The 20,710-nt window shown below is 34.0% G+C and overlaps 2 protein-coding genes across 2 annotated transcripts in view; both read left to right on the top strand.

Moving 5' to 3' along the window:
* Nucleotides 1-3,422, top strand: part of PTPRR (protein tyrosine phosphatase receptor type R) — a 371,281-nt gene extending 367,859 nt beyond the window's left edge. The window contains exon 14 of the mRNA XM_031939192.1: nt 3,186-3,422. Coding sequence (XP_031795052.1) covers nt 3,186-3,276 — 91 coding nt within the window. The 3' untranslated portion in view covers nt 3,277-3,422. The remainder of the gene's footprint in view (nt 1-3,185) is intronic.
* Nucleotides 3,423-5,252: 1,830 nt separating this feature from the next.
* The window catches only part of PTPRB (protein tyrosine phosphatase receptor type B), a 141,783-nt gene continuing 126,325 nt past the window's right edge, over nt 5,253-20,710 (top strand). The window contains exons 1-3 of the mRNA XM_023504302.2: nt 5,253-5,356; nt 6,545-6,940; nt 12,953-13,203. Coding sequence (XP_023360070.1) covers nt 5,302-5,356; nt 6,545-6,940; nt 12,953-13,203 — 702 coding nt within the window. The 5' untranslated portion in view covers nt 5,253-5,301. The remainder of the gene's footprint in view (nt 5,357-6,544; nt 6,941-12,952; nt 13,204-20,710) is intronic.

Below are 20,710 nucleotides of genomic sequence, written 5' to 3'. Positions count from 1 at the left end.
TTACAAATTCATAGAATGAAAGATCATGAAGGGACCACAGATGCTATGAAACATAACTTTTATTTCAACAAGAATCCTGAAAAATGATTATTCAGCATTTATCTGAAGACCCCCCCCCCCCAGCAGAGATTTCTCCTCAGGAATCTCATTCCACTTTTAGATATCTTCTATTGGTAGCAAGTTTTATTACACAATTAATCAATACACAAGTATTTGTTAAGTGCCTCCTATGTGTCCGAGCACTAGAAATACAAATATAATAACTGAGCCTCTTAAACAAACATATAACATATGCAAAACATTTTACAAATCTTAAAGTTCTATATAAATACTGGCTGTTATTATTAAGAGACAGCTAAATGTCACAAGGATAAAGCACTAACTCTGGAATCTGAATTAAAATCTGAACACAGATATTGTGTGACCTTAGACAAGTCATTTAATTTCTCTGCCTCAGTTTCCTCATCTGTAAAATGAGGATAGCATCTCACAACATCTATCTCGTAGGGTTATCATGAAGACAAAATAAAATAATAGTTGTAAAATATTTTGTAAACCTTAGGGCACTTTGTAAATATTAGTCAATATTATTGTCATTATTATTATACATGAAATATTTTCACATACTTGAAGATACCTCTCATGTGCCTCCTAAGACTTCTCTTTTTCAGTAAACATATCTGTTTTCTTCAAGAGATCTTTGTGTGGCATTAAGATCTTCTTCTAGACAAGTTCCAATTATCCAAAATGTGCCCAGAACTGAATACAATGCTTCTCTTTCTACCTCACATAGTTAAAAGCATATTCCCACCAGAACAAAAAAAGCAAAACACAAATTTCTCTTCTTAGGAGAGAGAAAAAAAGATTAAGGTTCAGAAAGTTGAAGCTCTATTACTATTATTTAATGCTGCTATTCCAGATTCCTTATCCAGTCTTCCTTGTACTCAGTTGAGCTATAAACTGTAGCCTTATTATAAATAACCCAACAGCTGTTTTTCAATTAAGGTCCAAGATCCCTTAAGAACTCCCAAAAAAGTTCTAAGTGGTCTATGAAGTCACAATACAATTTTTATATTAATACTATCGTATTATTTTAATGCAGCAAATATTAATAGATATGACCCATATAAACAAAGGCTCACCTCAGCAACGAGATCAACCAAATCATTTCCAATGGAGCAGTAATGAACTGAACTAGCTATGCCCAGAAAAAGAACTCTGGGAGATGACTAAAAACCATTACATTGAATTCCCAATCCCTATATTTATGCACACCTGCATTTTTGATTTCCTTCACAAGCTAATTGTACAATATTTCAGAGTCTGATTCTTTTTGTACAGCAAAATAACGTTTTGGTCATGTATACTTATTGTGTACCTAATTTATATTTTAATATATTTAACATCTACTGGTCATCCTGCCATCTAGGGGAGGGGGTGGGGGGGTAAGAGGTGAAAAATTGAACAAGAGGTTTGGCAATTGTTAATGCTGTAAAGTTACCCATGTATATATCCTGTAAATAAAAGGCTATTAAATTAAAAAAAAAAGAGAAAAAAAATAAACAAAGGCTCAATAATTTTTACAGTATATAGTATGTTGCAATATAGTTAGTAATAATTCAAATTGTATGTAGCAATACAGTAGTAATTTTCAAACTTTTTGGTCTCTAGATCTCTCTCTCTCTCTCTCTCTCTCTCTCTCTCTATATATATATATATATATATATATATATATATATATATATATTATATATATATAATGTATCCAATGATATTTGCTGCATTAAACATAAAATTATAGTGTTATCATGAAAATGGTATTGACCTCTTGTCTCTATGTCCATTGATTGATACCCAACTCTCTCTAACATGGTTTTCCTTCCTCACATATGCATGAATAGATGAACTTTTCAATTAAAAAGCATTTATTGGTAGGAAGTTTTATCATACAACTAATTAATACCCAAGTATTTATTAAGTGCCTCCTATATGTCAAGTGCTATACAAATATAATAATTGAGCCTCTTATTATTTTTATGCATTAGTCCTACTTCTATAATCTGAGCCCAAATAAATATATACATATGTTATTTATACTTTTACTGTGTGCCAAGAATTGTGATAAGCTTTGGAGTTAAAAATACACAAAAAATAAATAAATAAAAAGATAGTTCTTGTCTCAAAGAACTTATATTCCTTTTTTTTTTTTTTTTTTTTTTTTTTTTTTTGAGGCAGTCAAGGTTAAGTTTCTTGCTCAGGGCACATAGTTAGCAAATATCTGAGGCTAAATTTGAACTGAGCTCTTCCTGACTCCAGGATTAGTGCTCAATCCACAAGCACTTTCCTAGGGATAAAAAATCAAAAGTCACTTTCATTTAAGTTAGATATTAAAGTAGGACTAGAAGGGAGGAATAATCATGATTACAATGGTGATTGTAGTGATGAAAAGAAGTTATCAAATTCCTTTTTTTCTAAACCAAAGTTTCTTAAACTGTGGGTCAAAACCCCATATAGAACAGCATCATTGAATGTGGTGGTTTCAAATTAGTAATTTATCATTAGTAAACGTTTGATTTGTATACCTATTTATATACCTATATATATTTAGGGACACTCAGAAATTTCTCAGGCAAAAAAGAAACTGCAAGTGGAAAAAATTCAGGAAGCCTTGCTCTAAATCTTATTTTAGCAAACGATAACCCACATGAACAATGCAAAAACAGGCAGCAGGCTAGTTTGTGGACTCTTGCTCTAAATTATTCAAAGAGCCATTCATTGTTATCTTTAAATTCCCTTCATATCCCAAGTTTTGTCTTTATGATATCCTCGGCATGCTTTTTTTCATCTCTGATAATAGTTAAGGTATTAATTAACAATCAGACCATTGTTGGTCAATATAATCCAAAGACCAAAATAATTGGTATGTTCAGTGATGTGAATCATAATTAATAATAATTGTTCTTCCAAATGACCAGACACTTGTTGAAGAAGAGACTCAGTCAAGGGATTAGTTCTTTGTTTATTTCTCAGTTGTATCTTATAGATAAAACTTTATGAGTAATCACAAGAATGTTGATTCTAAGAAGCAATCTCTTTGAAGTAATGGTTAAAGGTTGGTTGTAATCTCTATAGGATAATCAGTCATTACTTAGGATTACTAAGTTTTATTTTTTATTTCTTTGCAGGGGCGGGATGGTTCAGACAAGTGAACAATATGAATTTGTTCATCATGCACTAAGTCTCTATGAAAGCAAGCTGTCTGCAGAAACTGTCTAGTGAAATGTTGAAGATTCAGTTTAACGACAATCTCTCAGGAGAATTCAATGTGTTGTCTACCCAAGACTTCTTCCAGGAGATTCCTGGGATAGAAAACAACAACAATGGAAAGCTTGAAAGTTCAGTTTATGATGTGAATTATGGAAGACCTGAAAAACTATGTATAGATTACCAGACTTTGCCTGTATATGAATGTATTTGTAAACTACCCCAAAATGATTTTAAAGAAAGTACTATGTTTAAAGAAAGTATGGGGTCACTGATTTTACATACATTTTCAAGAAGGACATTTTTCTATAATGACTCTGTCATACAGAATGCATGTATGTAATTCTGCTGAAGTCAGTCTGCTATTAAAATACCTCCTGAAGAAATGGTTATTGAGTATATAATTGCTATAAAATTTGCAAAAACTTGTCTTGTGAATGAACTGTCAGCTGTTAAACTGTACCTGTCTTAAGTGCTATTATATGTTTGTTGTTGTGATGTGGTGAGCTCCTTCTCCAGCCACCAGAATCTTGCTGCTAAAGTTGCAAGTGAAGTACAATGGAATTTTCATAAAGAAGTACTCATTTTTGAAAAAAAAATCAAAAGCAGTAATTCTTTTATATGAAAATGTGTTCTTGATCATCTTATGTATTAAGTATGTATTTGTAGTAGCTCCTATCAATCTATTACAGAGCACAGTGTTGTCATTTGGTGTGTGTATGTGTGTGTGTGTGTGTGTGTGTGTGTGTGTTTGTTCTATACTATTGTCTTAGAAGGCTGCTTCTGCTCCAAAGTTCAATGCAGTGTTTTGGCAAATTGTGAGTCCTTCTAATTTTTTTTTTTCTGAGGCAATTAGGGTTAAGTGATTTGCCTAGGGTCACCCAGCTAGGAAGTGTTAAGTGTCTAAGATCAGATTTGAACTCAGATCCTTCTGACTTCAGGGCTGGTGCTCTATCCACTGTGCCACCTAGCTGCCCCAAGTCCTTTTATTTTTAAAGAAAACTTTGTAGACTCTGAAATACTAAGGATTCTAAATATACACCAGTCTTTTACTAAAGAGAATTTTTGAGAATGTTGTCTACCTATACCCTTTCTTTCTCTTCCTAGTAAGTAATGAATGATCTTGAGAATGGTGCAAACTGCATTTCTTAAGTAAGCTGCTGGGCACAATCGTTCAGTTTCTATAGGGATCTCACTTTGAAGAAATATATAGAGCATCAGCTGTAATTATGTTCAGCAAGCACTCTGTGACTTATTCAACAAATATATGAGATTTCAATGCAGTGATAATGTTGATTTTGCTTCGTACTGCCAATAAACTCACTTGATACTAAATATTGAGTGAATCATTTATATTCCTCCATCCCAATCCCTCCCCCCCAAAAAGACCATTTTCATTTTTAGAAACACTAAAGGGTAAATATCATTGCATATGAACTATTTCACTTCAATTTGACTGTTTCTAATTCTCTCTGTTAAGAGTTTTCAATCGCCTAATATGCCATTTTCAGAAAAGATAATAAAGGACCATTGCCATATATTATTTTCCATTGATAAGTTGCAAACCTAACATTACCCAAATAGTCCATATTTTTAGTTTTTATCACTTGTCACAGATCTCATAAATTACATGGTTTGTGTTTATTCAGCAAAATCCACATCATCTGAAGATGGACATCTTTGGGGGAGATTATATTCGTTTCCTATATTAGTTCTTTAAGCAAAAGGGAATCCATCTGTCAAAATAATTTTGGGTGCAGATTCAGTAGTTTGTCCATTGCTCTTGTCTGGAATTTTTTTTGTCTAAATAAAAAAGGGGATAGTCATAGTTCACTTCATTTGAAGGAAACAGAGGAAAGGACAATCCAGTATAAAACTCCCCTAAACAATTGAATAGAAGGAAGTGCTCGTCACTGGCTCCCCCCACCCCCACCATGAAGGCCCATTTCCTTCCTAGCCTTTGCTTCTCTTATCTGGGAGGATTTTTCTACACCCCCCCCCACCCCAAACAAAGCATGAAGAGTTGTTAAGTCGAAAATGGAGCCTATATTTTTCATGCTGATTGTTACCTACATGATCTTTGGAAACTCAGGTGAGTAAAATTACTCTCAGAGTCTCAGAGGCATTTCTCTTAAATCCAGCCAGGGTGCCCTGGGCTTTTTAAAATGTCTGAAATGTGTCAGAAATGGAGATCGTTCTTTTCATTTTATCCAGGAAAAGGAACTAAAAAGGACTAAGTATGCCAGTTATTTTTAGCTGTCTTTCCAAAAGAAAGTAAATCTTCTGCTGGAATTCCACATAAACCTTAAATCTCTCCCAGAATGGCATGGTAATAGCATACCAGTGTACTAAAATACCTTGTAGAGATATTGTTAATATTTATTCACATTCTATAGTATGTCCAATGTTTGGAGGGTTTTTCTTAAGGCCTCTTAAAACTTTAATTGAAAAAAAAACTTTAAAAGACTGCTTTAAAATATAATTAAAGGGAATGCAGTAATTATACTTAATTTGAGAAAATTAGAAATTTGACCAAAATGAGGGAGGGAATGGTGAAGAAGAGAAGATTGAAAATTGTTTTTGACTATAAATCTATGCATGTCTAATCTTAACTGCCCTGTTTTAAAAAAAAAATTATATAGTGAAAAAATATTGATTTTTCTTACTCACATGAATTTAGGGAATAAGTATAGAAATGATAAAAAAAATTAAGAAGTGGAAATGTGATTGAGAAAGCAATTGAGAAGTAAAAACATACTATAAGAAAAACTACATCTGGGCTAATCAATAATTCATTAATTAAAGACATTGAGTCTTTGGAAAGAAGGTAAATTTGACAAAGAACATTTTTCTACCACTCCCCTGACTCAGTTTATAATACAATAATTTCAGAATGGGAATATATGAAGTGGGGGAAAGAAGTCTCTGGGAAAGGATTATGGATTTCCCCAAATTTTTATATATTGAATCAAGCTAAAGAGTCAAACCAAATTTTTAGGTAATTTGTTTTTCTTTAAGTTTCATTTCATTATTGTTAGGAAAAAATGTATTTTCTTTCCTTTCTTGGTAATAAACTGGATAAAAGTAAAATAAAGGACAGTGAGACTTATTAAAATGACAATCTTGTGAGTTTAAAACATTTCAGATAACTCTGACTATATATAATGAAATAAGATAAAATTATTTTTTCTATTTTTTAGTGTTTTCATTTGGGGACTTATGCATTATTTTAAGTGGACCAAGTGTTTATTATATTTTTATGATATTTTCCATCTTCCAGAAAGTTTTCAGATTATCCACATCCAGAAACAACAATGCCTTTTTGAAAGTAAGATAGTATCTGTGGCCATGTGCAATGTGACCAGTCAAAACCAGCAGTGGATGTGGACAGAGGATGAAAAACTTCTCCATGTTAAATCTTCCCAGTGTTTGGGCATCTCCAATTCCTTAGCCTCCCATTCTCGAGCTGTCATCTTCTTGAACTGCTCTCAGGCACCCACATGGACTTGCCATGACAAAGAAGGGTTCCTTGAAGTGACAAATTCCTCTTTCTTCCTCAAGAAACAAGGCAACAGGGTAGTGGTCAAGAGGGGCAGGAAATACCTCCATAGCTGGATGAAAATAGATATCAATGAGAAGGGAGAATCTACCAATGAAAGCCTCTGCTTAAAAAAAGGTGAGCCATTGCTTTAAAGATAAATCTTGACAATTCTAGTAAATATCTGTTTTTTAATGCAAGAAAACTCTATAATTTTTGATCTAATTAAGAGGTTCATATTAGCCAAGTATTTTTTAAAAGTGTTAAATAAATAATAAGGTATTAAGAATAAACCATGATTAAAGGTTTAATGGAGTCAGAAATTTCATGAATATAGATCAAAATTTTCTTTCATAAGAAAAAAAAGAACACATTTATATATGTGCATGAATGTTTGTACATACATATGTAAATGAAGCATGACTAAAGGCCATCAACTTTTAATCTATATTGAGAAAATTATGTATATGTGTGTGTATATGAATATATATGAATTATGTATATACATATATAGATAATTCTAATCCACTCCCACACCATCTCCATTCTGACTTCTGAGCATTTTTTTATTATTACTTCATTTCCTATATTCAACAAGCATTTATTAAATACCTTATGTATGCATAGAATTTTACTAGCCAAATGTACCTTCCAAATAAGATATAGTAAACAACCAAAGCTCTGAATGGTTTTGTTAAAGTAGATTTAAAAAAAAAACACCACTAAATACCTAATTACTGAAAATTGTCAAGAATAGGTTAAAAAGGGAAAAGAAGTAGACCAGACTATAGAGTGAGAATGGACAGTCTAAGAATAGGCAGATCCTCTAAGACAGACTAATCAAAGGATATGGATGAAAATTACAAAGATTGGAGAGGTATGGAGAGATGTCATCTGTAGTGCTAGAGGGAAAACCACTCAAAAGAGAATAAGGTTAGAGAAATATCAAATGATTAACGTTGACTTGATCCATTTGGTATTCATTTTGCCCTTTATTCTCACTAACTAATTTTTCCAAATTTCTTCTCTCAAAATTGATATAGAACAAAATGTATAGATTAGAGCTCTAAATTATATCATTCAAACCAAAATATGGAGTGTAGTTGGTGAAGAGAGTAAAAGGGTTCATTAAGTTTCCCTTGGTCATTCTTATAAGTGACCAAGATACAAAGATTAAAAAAAAAATCAGTCCTACCTTTTATGCTTTATTAAAAGCTTTCTGTTTGTTCATAACCTTTATGAAAGTATAATTCTCATATATAAGCAAAGGTACAGTATTACATAACCACCTGACATATGTTTGTAACATTTATACTTTAGCGAGAGATCATATTGCTTGTTTAGAGAAATGTTGAAATTGACTAACCAGTCCCTGATTTTCTAAAGTTCAATACCACCTGAGATAATGTAGAGAAATGTTGGAAAATATAGGATATTTTGGGGAAAGAAAAAAGTGTTCCTTTTTTTTAAAAATCACTCTTTTCAATTAATTAAAAATAATAAAGGCATCACAGTTTTTTTTGTGATAACTGAAGCTATGTCCTCAAATTGTCAAAAAATGTGGATCAAAAGTGACACATTCAGTATATCATTTGAGTGCTCTGTCAACATGATGACAAACATCTGGGTATTTGGAAAAATCCAGATGTTTGGCATTGAATCAATGAATTTTTTTTAACTTTTCATTAATATTTATTGGCATTATATGGATATAGCTTTAGTGTTATGACAATAAAAAAGAAATCTAATGAACTCCCCACAAATTATCTTGCATTCTCTTTGTATAAACTCACATATAGAAATAATCAAGAATATTGTAGCCAATATGTCATTGCATGAAATGTCAAAAAGTATAAATTTTTATTAATATTTCATTTCAAGTATTTACCCCTCTCTCTAGGCTTTTAAGGTAATATAATTTCATCTTCTGGAAAGTATTAAAAATCAGGACTGGAGAAATTAGTAGGAAAAAGCTATTTTAGGCCCCAGCATTGTTATTGGAAAAAATGGCTAATCTTACAATTCTAAATCAAATGCAATTTTTAAAATCACTAGGACATGAAAAAATATCATGCTGTATTCTCAAGAGGCATCAATCTCATCAGGTCCACTAGACCTGATTCTGCTTCTGCTAAAACATTTAGTAATTGGTAAGAATACACCCCTGACCAGAAAGAACTGAGACAGAATGCTGAGTGAATCTTTTCTAAGCTCAGATCATGGCAACACTAAATAACTTCCCCAGTAGAATGAGAGCTCTTTGAAAGTGAGGAAAGTTTCACTTTTGTCTTCATACCCCAAAATCCAACACAGTTGTTAGCATGTAAATGCTTAATAAACTTTCATTTGAATGTTGAACCCAACTAAGCTATATCCATACCTTCTCCCTCTTCATCTCTGCTTCCTAGCCTCCTTCAAGTCTCAAATAAAACCTTACTTTTTTCAAGAAGCCTTTCCCAGATCTCCTTAATTTTGATGTAGGGGACCCCAATAATGTCCTGACTTGGGGGGGGACCATGAGGTAAACACTTGAGAACTCCTTGAAGAGGAGAAACTCTTGAACTCTCCCCTGAGAAAGACCTGCCCTAGGAATCAAGATAAAGTGGTTTCATTCTATTTAGCTTGGTAGGACTAGTTGAGTCCAGGACCACTCCTACGTAGCCCAAGCTGGAGATCTAGATTTCTATTGGCCTCTATTGAGTTGGAAATTAGTCCAGGGTCACTCATTCAATTAGAAAATTTCTATTCAATTCGTGAAGATTTTGATCTGATTTCAATTCAAACAGCACCCACCCCCTAGCTAAAGTTTCAAATTATAAAAAGGAGCAACTTAGGGCTCATTCCTTTCAGAAGGCCAAAAGTAAGAATCATGCCAAGTAACCTCTCTCTCCTTGGCATAGCTGCCTTCAAGGACCCTCTGCCTGCTGAGAAGACATTCTCTTTTCAGCATTAATTCCTCTTTATCTCTCTCACCTATTTCCCTAACAGGACCACACCCCTCTTTACCTCTCTGTGTCTCTGCTAGGAACTTTATGTCTCTCTGCCAGGACTCCTCTGCTAGATTTTTACTTCTCTATCGGGACCTTGACACTAAGGAAGTCAGCCTCCTAGCAAAAGCTGACTTCTCAGTGCCAATAAAGTTCTTTATGTCAGTCTAACTTTTCAGGTTTGTAAATTCTTTTACAAAGGACCTGCACCGACCAGAGGGGGGGGTTCCCACAACTCTCTGCCCTATGCCGAACCTCATCAATAGCTCCCTTCCTCTCAGACAGCCCCCAACTTACCCTGTTCATATCTTGTATATACATAGTTTTTACATACTGTCTTCCTCATTAGACTGTGACCTCCAGAAGAGCAAGAAATAACAGAAAAACAATCCTATCTTTATATCCTCGGTATTCGGTACAAAAGCATATATTATGTGCTTAATAAATATTAACTGATTGACTATGGTACATTCTTTTTAGGTTTGTTCATCCTTTTTTAAAAAGGACCAAATTAATCTTCACTAAAGGTAGTCAAAATATTATAATCCATTGTTCAAGAACCAACAGTACAGACATGGTTGTACTCATTTGTTTATTCTCATTTGCACTTGGTTGTTTAACCATCCTCTGGCGAAGTTTACCCATTTGTCAATGAATTAATCACATTTAATACTCAGTTGACAGAACATTAAATCTGTCACAATTTAAAAATAATATATTCTGAAGTTATAATAAATGTTGTATACATTACTTTTTACTTGCTTTAAAGGAATTGTTACTAAATTGAGATGAGGAGATACATAAAGGTCTCAATGTTCTGAAAGGGATGGTACAGGGAGTTGGACTTGGACTTCTCCTTTCCTTTTTTAAAATCCCAAGGAATGAACAAAAAATATTAATACATCCCAAATGTGATTCTCATCAGGTTTATGACCAAAGCTCCCAAGACTATAGAAACTAGAAACTAAGATTGTCATATTTTCCTGTTTCCTAAATAATATGCTGTTAAAAATGTAAAATGAAGGGAAATGAATCTAGAATCCTCCCTAGTTCCTTCTTTGAGAAAAATCTTGTGGCTGTTGATGGAAAATAGGACTTTTTGGTTGAAACTTTTGATATATCCATACATATGTATGTATGTGTGTGTGTGTGTGTGTGTGTGTGTGTGTGTATATATATATTATGTGTATATATTTTAAATAAAATTGTAGAAATCATTTTAAAAAGTTGTTTGAAGAAATTCAGAATCTAATAAGATGATCTTATTCATAGAATAATTTCTAAAATATTCCTCTAACATTCATGATAGCTTTGCTTCATCAATTGCATTAAATATGTGAATTGACACATAAAACAATAATGGTCATCTGAGGATGAAACCTTACTATTACTTTTGGTACAGAGGTAATCATAGGTTGACATGTAAGACATCCTAATCACATACTAGATTTGGAAGCTTCTGTCTCTCCTAACCCAGTCTTTAAATATTTTTGGAGGGTTGGAAAGATAAAATTGTTTTCAACACTAGTCATTCCAGAGCAAATCTCATGACAACAAACAAAACATCTCTAAAGATTTCAGAACCCAAGATAATGATCACTTATTTCATGTAGAATCCAATGAAACAAAAATTGTACTCCCTCAAATCTTCTTAGAAAATGGGTGAGGTGTAAGAAAATAAAGAAGGAAGAAAACAAGCCAAAAATTTAGTCCAGTTAATGAATATGGCTAGTTCTACAGCGTCAAATAATCAACAAACATTTATAAAGCATCAACTCTGTGCCAGGTCCTGTCCATTGTAAAAGTGTTGATTTATTGCAAAGCCATGTATTATCATATGAAAGGTACACCAATAAGTAAATAAGTAACCCCAAAATGTATCTTCCAAGTGGCTACCTCTGCTTCTAGAAGTCATTCATTCAAGAAATGCTACAATGAGAAGGGACTGAGGGCAGTCATACCCTAGTCCCTCAAAATATGAGTCTTCTCCAACCATGCCAACAAGATTCCATAGACAGAGAGAAAAGGGTAGGGAGAGAGAGAGAAGGTAGGGAAAGAGAGGGGGGAGAACAGGGACAGGGATAAGAATAGGGAGAGAGAGAAACTAATTAGAGCCTAGGCATGATGGAGCAGATAGGTTAAATATGGCTACTTGACCACAATTTTAAGGAGCTTCCTAGAGAAATCTCTTGGAACTCTAGCATATTTTGATACAATAACAAAAACAAAAAAAAACTGTAATAGAATATAGGCAAATTTAATGCAAAAAAATCCAATCTAACAAAATCCAGTAATTATAAATGTGAAAGTATATATGTAATATACCTTGTAAAGCAAAGCAAAATAAGATTACTAAGTCACACTTTTCTTTCCCCTAATTGATTCATCCAGTCCTCAAACAAAAGAGTATTGGCCTAACAAATCATAAGAACTAAGTTGTTGAAAAGAATCAAAAGGCAATGATATAATGGATAAAGTGCTGATCTGAAGTCAGAAAAATCTGGGTTTAGATTCTGCCTCCATTGGAATGTAAAGTCTTCAAGGGCAAGGACTATCTGCTTCCTTTTGTATCCCCAGTGCTTAGCACAGTGGCAGGCCTATAGTAGGTACTTAATAAATGCTTATTGATTGATTGATCTCCTGTTGTTTTAGGCAATTTAAAGATTATAATTTGTAGAAAAGGTCTCAACTTGGATTTGTAAAAGGCAGTTTTCCTCATCTGGGAATTTCTTTTTTTTTATTAATTTATTTTAGTTTTAATTTATGGAATAATCCAAACATTTTCATAATGTATGATAAAAAGATGATTGCACATGAAACTTCAAATCTTTTGTGTATAACTTGTTATTTCTTTTTAATAAATGATAGTTATCATATATATTTCTTTTTTCCTTTCTCCCACCCCTAGAGATGAAACTGCTGATCTATTCCCTAGCCCTGAATTTCCCAAAAATATCGAAGAGTTATATGAGGTAGTTTGATACTAGTGCACAGAATACATTAGACTGCTATGGTTTTCCACAGCACTGTAGTTTAGAATAAATGTCTGGTACCTAAACATATCTGTGATGTATTTTCTCCTTACTAAATAAAATTATTCATTCTTTAGTGATTCAGTTAAATGAAAGGTTAATTTTTAGTCATTCTTCTTTATTCTCTTCAGCTCATCATGGTGGAGAAATTTTAGCTAGGATCATTAGAAACACTACTCCTCCAAAGATTCCCGTTACCACAAATGCTGTTACCTATGACCCTAAAAACCTGATTGGAAATGTCACAGAGGTTCTAGCAAGGGATACTACAGAAAACTATGACATAAACAGCACTGGGAATCCTTATGTGCAGATGACTGGTATTACAAAGGAAACTTGGACACCCACAACTACTCAACAGTACCTCAGCACCACAGTAGAGGTAAGGCAAGGGGAAAAGAGTATTCTGTGGAGTGTGTTTGTGAAACCTGAAATTTCTGAAAACTCCTCTAAAGGTTTATTATGCTAAAAATGGCACTAAATGAATAGGATGATTATCTCTGGGTTTTCTACATGCTATATTTGTAAATGCCTATGTTCTAAGTAAACACAAACATGTACATTTGTAATATACTTTGAGTTAAGTATGATGAGGCAAACATAAATTATGCAATTCATCTAAGATGCTGTCATGGCAAAATACTTAATTCTCAACTATCCATGCAAATTGTAAGGCAAATAAATATGTTCATGTATATATACATACATATGTGTGTGTATATATATATATATATATATATATATATAAACAGAAAATGTCCTCCCTACAAACAAACACACACACACACATACACTATTATCAATGGATCCAATATATTATTTAGAAATATCAACAAAAACATATGAGTGAGCATATATACTCACAATATTGCTGAATGTAGCCAAAGTCCTAATAACTACAGTATTGAAATCAAGGGTCCCCAAATGTAAAGATCACTTTTCAGGATCCCCAATGTAAAGATCACATTTCTTCAGCAAATAAGAGAAAACTGTCTAGTTTTCTAGCTAGCAAGTTTAAATACTTAGAACAGGAAACTATTAGCTGCTTTCTCCTTGAGCAGCCACATCCTAGGTCAATTCCTTTTTGTCCCTCCGATATCCCTATCCCCAATAGCCTCCTCAACCAAGGCTGAGGGCATGCCTCCTATCATTTGTTCCAAGGATTTTATGCTTGCAGTCTTCAGCATACAGTGCTAGCCATGGTTCTGACTCTGGCATTTATCTCATAGGCTTTGTTTTTCTGGATCTGGGCTTCCAATATTATGTTATATCTTTATGTTCGAAGTACAACAAAAGATAAGTGGTCAGTTTCCAGGATAATTCAGAATTAAGCAGGATATTAAGCTCAAAATAAGTCAGTATTATATTCATTTAAAATATATCAGTACCAGACAGTTCAGTACCAAACAGAATTTTAAATAAGCATGATTCCAGACCCCAAAAGTCTAAAATTAATCATCATAATGCAAGAATTCCACAGAATATGCTTGAATAATTCTTCAAAAAGTGAAAGTATTAACCCAAAGTAAATGTTTATATTATATTGACTCTATATGTTATATCAATATAGTAATAATCATAGGATACTAATATATCTTACTATATAAATTGGTATTGTGCATTTTATTACTGAATATCATATAAGATATATTAAACCAGTTGAATAGAAAGAATGAGTCATTCATTAACTTTTAAATCTAAAATTTCCTGGTCTAATCTCATTTTGCAGCAGTGATAGGAAATGATAATGGTCTCTCCAAATTCTCAATCTCTACAAAATCATTTCAATTATAAATTAGGAAATTCTATGACTGAGCAATAAGATTGCCTTACAAATAAAAGCAAAGCCATTTTTTTCTATGGCAACATATTCAGCATTTAACCATAATGAAAACATAAAGGCTTGTCCTTTCAAAGTTGTAATAAATCAAAGAGTTGGGTTTGAAGAGCTTGATGACACACTGGGCTTTGAAATAATCCCATCCATATCTTCAGAACACAAGCTGATGTGTCTCCTGGAAGCCTCATGAGCCCCAAAATAGTCTCCCTCTTTAGGGATTTCTGGACTTGAACAATAAACAGCAGGGTGACTAGTGATTATGGATTTTCTCAAACAAATTCACTGCCTTCTTTTCATAATCCCTTTCCCTTCCTCTTCTCCACCTTCCTCAGCCTATTCCAAAGGGCACCAGAATGACACAAAGCCAACAGACATGTATGCCTTTTATTCTTGAAGTTATTCCAAGGTCTACTATACTCATTCAAGAGAGCTTTTAAGATTGCAATCTTTCATGACTCTCATACTTTCCTCAAGGTACGACTGTTAGATCATTATTTGAAGCATTTACTTTTATAATAATCAAATATAAACAGCTGTTGTTGGATAAGTTGGAAAGTGAAATTCAGTCAACTGTTAAGGAAAACACCCTTTATAAGTGTTGGTAATCATCAGAGGCTCAAAGAATGGTCTCCTGGAAAAGTCCATTAAGATATATTGACAACATACTAAAACAAGTTCAAGGAGGAAAAAAATTGCTTAATTTAGATGATTGGATCTATGTATGAAGATTCAAGTCTCTTAGTTTTTTCTCTGACATACAGAAGACAGTATAACTGAATTTTGTGCAGATTTGGCTGGTTGTCTTTGGGTCACATACACTTAGATACAGACACAGGCCAGAGGATCAGAAAATTTCTCACCTACTTCCATGTTGGCTAGTAATTACATTCCACGTTGATTTTGAAAATGCATTGTATAATTTATTTTTTAAATTCTCTTCTATTTTTGTGAACTTAACAAACATCAATAAACACAAACGTTTCTCTATACATGAAACATAGGAAAAGAACTGAACATAAAAAATATCTCCATTATATATCATTTGGATGAGGGGGGCATTAGTCTTATTTCAGGTTTGACATGGGAATTCCAATAATGACCTACTTATCTATCCTTTTAAGTTTCCTTACATTGTCTTCCATTTGTTTTTAAATGATTTATTGATGATTTTTTTATTTGTTTGGCATCATTATCACATAACTCCCCATCCTGATTCCATTACCCATCTCCGGAAAGTTCTCTCCTTATAAGAAATGTCATGCAAAACAAATCCATATGTTGACAATATATGAAAGTATATGGTTCATTATGTAACTTTGTTCTATCACCTCTCCTGCCAAAAATGATTCTTCATCAACATGGGAGGTATTGCATAATAAACAACATGAATCAACATGAGGAATTATACACATCAGTCCTAGAAATAGTCCAAAACCAATCTATTGTCCATTACTTCACATGTGTAGGGAATCCAATGATTCCTGCAAGTTTTGAAATCCTGCAATAGTCTCATCTTGTGTTAGGAAGTCTAATGATTGCTGCAGATTTTGAAATCCTGTATCCGTCTTATCATGTATCAGAGAATGCAATGATTCCTGCTGGTTTTGAAGTTCTGCAACAGTTTTATCAACAATTTTTTATCTCAGGGAATCCAATGATTCCTGCTGGCTTTAAAGTCCTGTAACTATCTCATTATCAGCCATGCTCTTTCAGTGTCAAATGTTTCTTAGATCTTCTCCTTTGTTTAGAAGTTTTTCTCTGCTTCTTTTTCTCTTCCGGGAGCTTGTTGGCACCCATCTGATTCCTTCTCCATGTGTAAGCATGGAGAAGCATGGAGAAAGCAAACCCTTTCTCCTAAGCAATTAACCTATCTAGTCCCTTCCATTTACCACTTTCAGGATTTTTCCTCATCACCTGGCAATTACATTGGAGCTGCCTGCACTGGACACTGCCCTTCTGTTGGGTTAAAAAGCCTATATTCTCCCCAATTGTAATCCCTTTCTCCCATCTGATTGCTTTTTGACTGATTGATCATGTAATCCCTTTCTCCCATTAGATTGCTTCTCTGCTGATTGATCATATGAGGGTATTGAACTTTTAAAGATTCTCTGAGTGTAAACTCAGCTGTCATCGTGCCTCACCTGTTTTTTGTTTGAGGTCTTGAAGCTGGGCTCCGCCTCTCATTTCCCTGGGTCAATCTACATTCTGAGGCCCAGTGGAAGCCCTTATTGCATTTTGTACATGAGGTTTTGGATCTGGTTCTCCCATCCTGTCTTCTCACTCTATCTCTATGCCTACATTGAGCTTTCAGATGCCCTATTTTACCACATTGAAAGCATTGGTGAGTCTCTCTGGGAATCCCTTGCCAAGAGGGACCCTGTCTTCCCATGTTCTGTATCATAACTTGTGTATAAAAAGCATTTGTGCCCACTGTGGACAGCATCTTATGATCTCCTGTAAAGGGGTTGTTTTATCATAATTCCTGTAGCTGCATTTTCTTCAATGTTCATATGACAGCTGTTTGCAGATGTCCTACAAAATCAGCAAAGGGTTTATTTGGACCTTGCTCTATTTTTGTGAAGGCTTCACCTCCATCTTTTCCTGGGAGAGAGCTCCATGCTTTTATAGCAGCAGCAGCAATTTGCTCATATGCTGCTATGGGGTAATTAATCTGTGCTGAAGTGCCTGCATATTGACCTTTACCTGCTAGTTGATCAAAGGTGATTTGTATATTAACTCCAGGTGGCCTATTTCGCTGGACTTGTAGCCTACAGAGTTCACTATATTCAGAAAGCCACAACAAGTTTTGTCCAGGTTCTAAACATGTCCTTGCTATAGACTTCCAATCACTAGGGGTTAAAATTTAATAAGCCAAATTCCCTAGTATCATCTTAATATAAGATGATGTAGCCCCATAAAGAGTGCAACCCTTTTTCAAATCCTTAGTTTTTTCCATATCAAAAGTTTTTCCCAGATCTTCTCCTTTGTTGACCTGAAGAATCAAACTCTTCAGTAACAGAGTATGCATCAGATATATCCTGTTCTTTTTTTTGCTTTAACTAGTGCCTTTTGTAATCATGTCATAGGCTGCTTCATAGGTGGTGCTGATTATGTTACTGCCCCTCCCCCTCCTCCTTCTCCCTTCACCCATGAAGGGTTAATTGAGGGGGGGTAGGTCAGGGGTTGGGGAATGCCTTAATAGCTCCTGCTGTGAAGCACCATACTCCTTAATTTCATCAGAATTGTACTTAACTCCTTTCTTGTCTAATTCTTCATCCTTTTCACCTAGTTTGTCAGCAGGAGGGGGACCTCCTGTACTTTCTTCTTTTTTCTTATTCTAATACTTATATAATTCCTTAAAGCCAGTTGTATTAAGTTATATGTATAAAATGTTTCTTTAGGAATTGAATAAGGGCCATTATCACTGTAATATTCACATAGTTTCTCCCCTACTAATTTCCATTCATTTGGATCTAATTCTTTTTCCTTAGAGAACCAAGGAGATGGATATTTTAATATTTCGAAGAGTGCGATGGATCTGCATTCAAGTAACAAGCAAACCTTGGTTTTTTATCAATCTAACCATGCTTTCAACAAATTTTCCTTTCAGTGGAGAAATCTCCTTTCTAAACATTTATCCCATTTCAGCTGAAGCACTAGTTTAGCTAGTTTTCTTCTTGTCTGTTTGTACTCTCCCTATTTTCTGGGTCACAGATGTAGGTCCAAAATGTAATGTTCCCAGTGGGTTTTCTTGGGGGCTCTGGGAGCAGTCTTCATTTCAGTAATCACATACAAAAGTACCTAGGGGCTAAAATCCAAATCCTTTATTATCCCTTTCAAAGTCTTGTCTCCTTTCCTAGGGCCCAGTTAGCTTTCTTAAACGGCCTTCTGAAGTCTTGGTTTCAGTGAGGGGAACAGGAGGCCAGCCACCAGGAGCCTGATTGAAGCTGGAATGAATCTAGTTCAGTCCTTGCTGGCTGATATATACTCCATTATCATAGGTGTGAATCTTGTAGAACTATATTAAGTACTAAATACATGTACTGAATTAGAGAACCATTAAGCACCATGCTAAACTAGATAACCATTGTATTTATCAATTCCACTGACTTAACACCTTGTAAGAATCCTGGTTTCAAGTTGCAGAGTTCTGGCCCATAACAGGAAAAGATAATAACAAATGTTGGAGGGGATGTGGGAAAATTGGGACACTAATACATTGTTGGTAGAGTTATGAATTGATCCAACCATTCTGGAGAGCAATCTAGAACTATGACCAACGGGCTTTCAAACTATGCATCTTTGATCCAGCAGTGTCACTACTGAGTCTATCCCAAAGAGATCATAAAAAGAGAAAAAAAACCACATGTACAAAAATGTTTGCAGAAGCCTTTTTTTTTTTTGAAGTGACAAGGCACTGGAAATTAAGTGGATGTCCATCAGTTGGAAAATGGCTGAATAAGTTATGCTGTATGAACATAATGGAATACTTTGATTCTAAAAGAAATGATGAGTTGGCTGATTTCAGAAAAACCTAGAAGAACTTACATGAACTGATATTAAGTGAGGTGACTAGAACCAAGAGAACATTATACACAACAACAAGAAGATTATGTGATGATCAACTGTGATGGACTTGGTTCTTTTCAACAACATGGTAATTCAAGGCAATTACAATAAAATTGTGATGGATAAAGCCATCCATATCCAGAGAGAAAAGTATGGAGACTGTGAGTCACAGCAGAGTATTTTCTTTTCTTTTTTTTTTTTAGTATATTTATTTATTTTTAATACATATTACTTTATGTTGGGAGAGAGAAATCAGAGCAAAAGAGAAAAAACATAGAAATAAAAAAAAAAACAGAAAAAAGAAGTGAACATGGCATGTGTTGATTTATATTCAGTCTCCTTAGTGCTTTTTCTGGGTGCAGATGGCATTTTCTGTCCAAAATCTATTGGGATTGTTTTGGATCACTGAACTATTAAGAAGAACCAAGTCTTTCATAGTTGATCATTGCACAATTTTGCTGCTATTATGTACAATATTGTGTACAACTAGTTCTGCTTGTTCACTCAGCATCAGTTTATGTAAATCTTTCCAGGACTTTCTAAAATCAGCTTGTTCATCATTTTTTACAGAACAATAATATTCCATTATCTTCATGTATCAGAGCTTGTTCGGCCATTCCCCAACTGATGGACATCTACTCCTTTTCCAATTCTTTGCTACTACAAAAAGCTGCTACAAACATTTTTGCAAATGTGGGTCCTTATCCCTCCTTTATGATTTCCTTGGGATACAGACCCAGGGTCAAAGAGTATGCACAGCCCTTTGAGCATAGTTCCAGATTGCTCTCACAACTCCACCAACAATGCATTAGTGTCCCACTTTTCCCAAATCCCCTTCAACATTTATCATTATCTTTTCCTATCATCTTAGTCAATTTGAGAGGTATGAGGTGGTAGGTACTTCAGAGTTGTTTTAATTTGCATTTCTCTAATCAACAGTGGTTTACACTACTTTTTTCATATAACTATAGATAACTTTAATTTCATCATCTGAAAATTGTCTGTTCATATCCTTTGAACATTTATCAATTGGGGAATGACTTATATTCTTATAAATTTAACACAGCTCTTTATATATTTTAGAACTGAGACCTTTATCAGGAACACTGTCTATAAAGATTTTTTCCGAGTTTTGTTCTTCCCTTTTAATCTTGCTTCTATTGATTTTGTTTGTGTAAAACCTTTTTAAATTAATGTAATTTTTTTTTTTGCTTTTCATTTGCTTTTCATAATGTTCTCTAGTTCTTTGGTGATAAATTCCTCCCTTCTCCAAAGATTTGATAGGTAAATCATCCCTTGTTCTCCTATTTTGTTTATGGTATCATCCTTTATGCCCAAATTATATATCTATTATCATCTTATTTTGGTATAGGATGTGAGATGTAGGTCTATACAGAATTCCTTACATATTAATTTCCAGTTTTCCCAGAAACTTTTGTCAAATAGTGAATTGTTATTCCAGAAGCTGGAGTTTTGGAGT

This window comes from Sarcophilus harrisii, chromosome 5 (genome assembly GCF_902635505.1).
Source record: "Sarcophilus harrisii chromosome 5, mSarHar1.11, whole genome shotgun sequence".
In the NCBI taxonomy this organism is placed as follows: Eukaryota; Metazoa; Chordata; class Mammalia; order Dasyuromorphia; family Dasyuridae; genus Sarcophilus; species Sarcophilus harrisii.
This window is presented reverse-complemented; position numbering and strand designations above follow the sequence as displayed.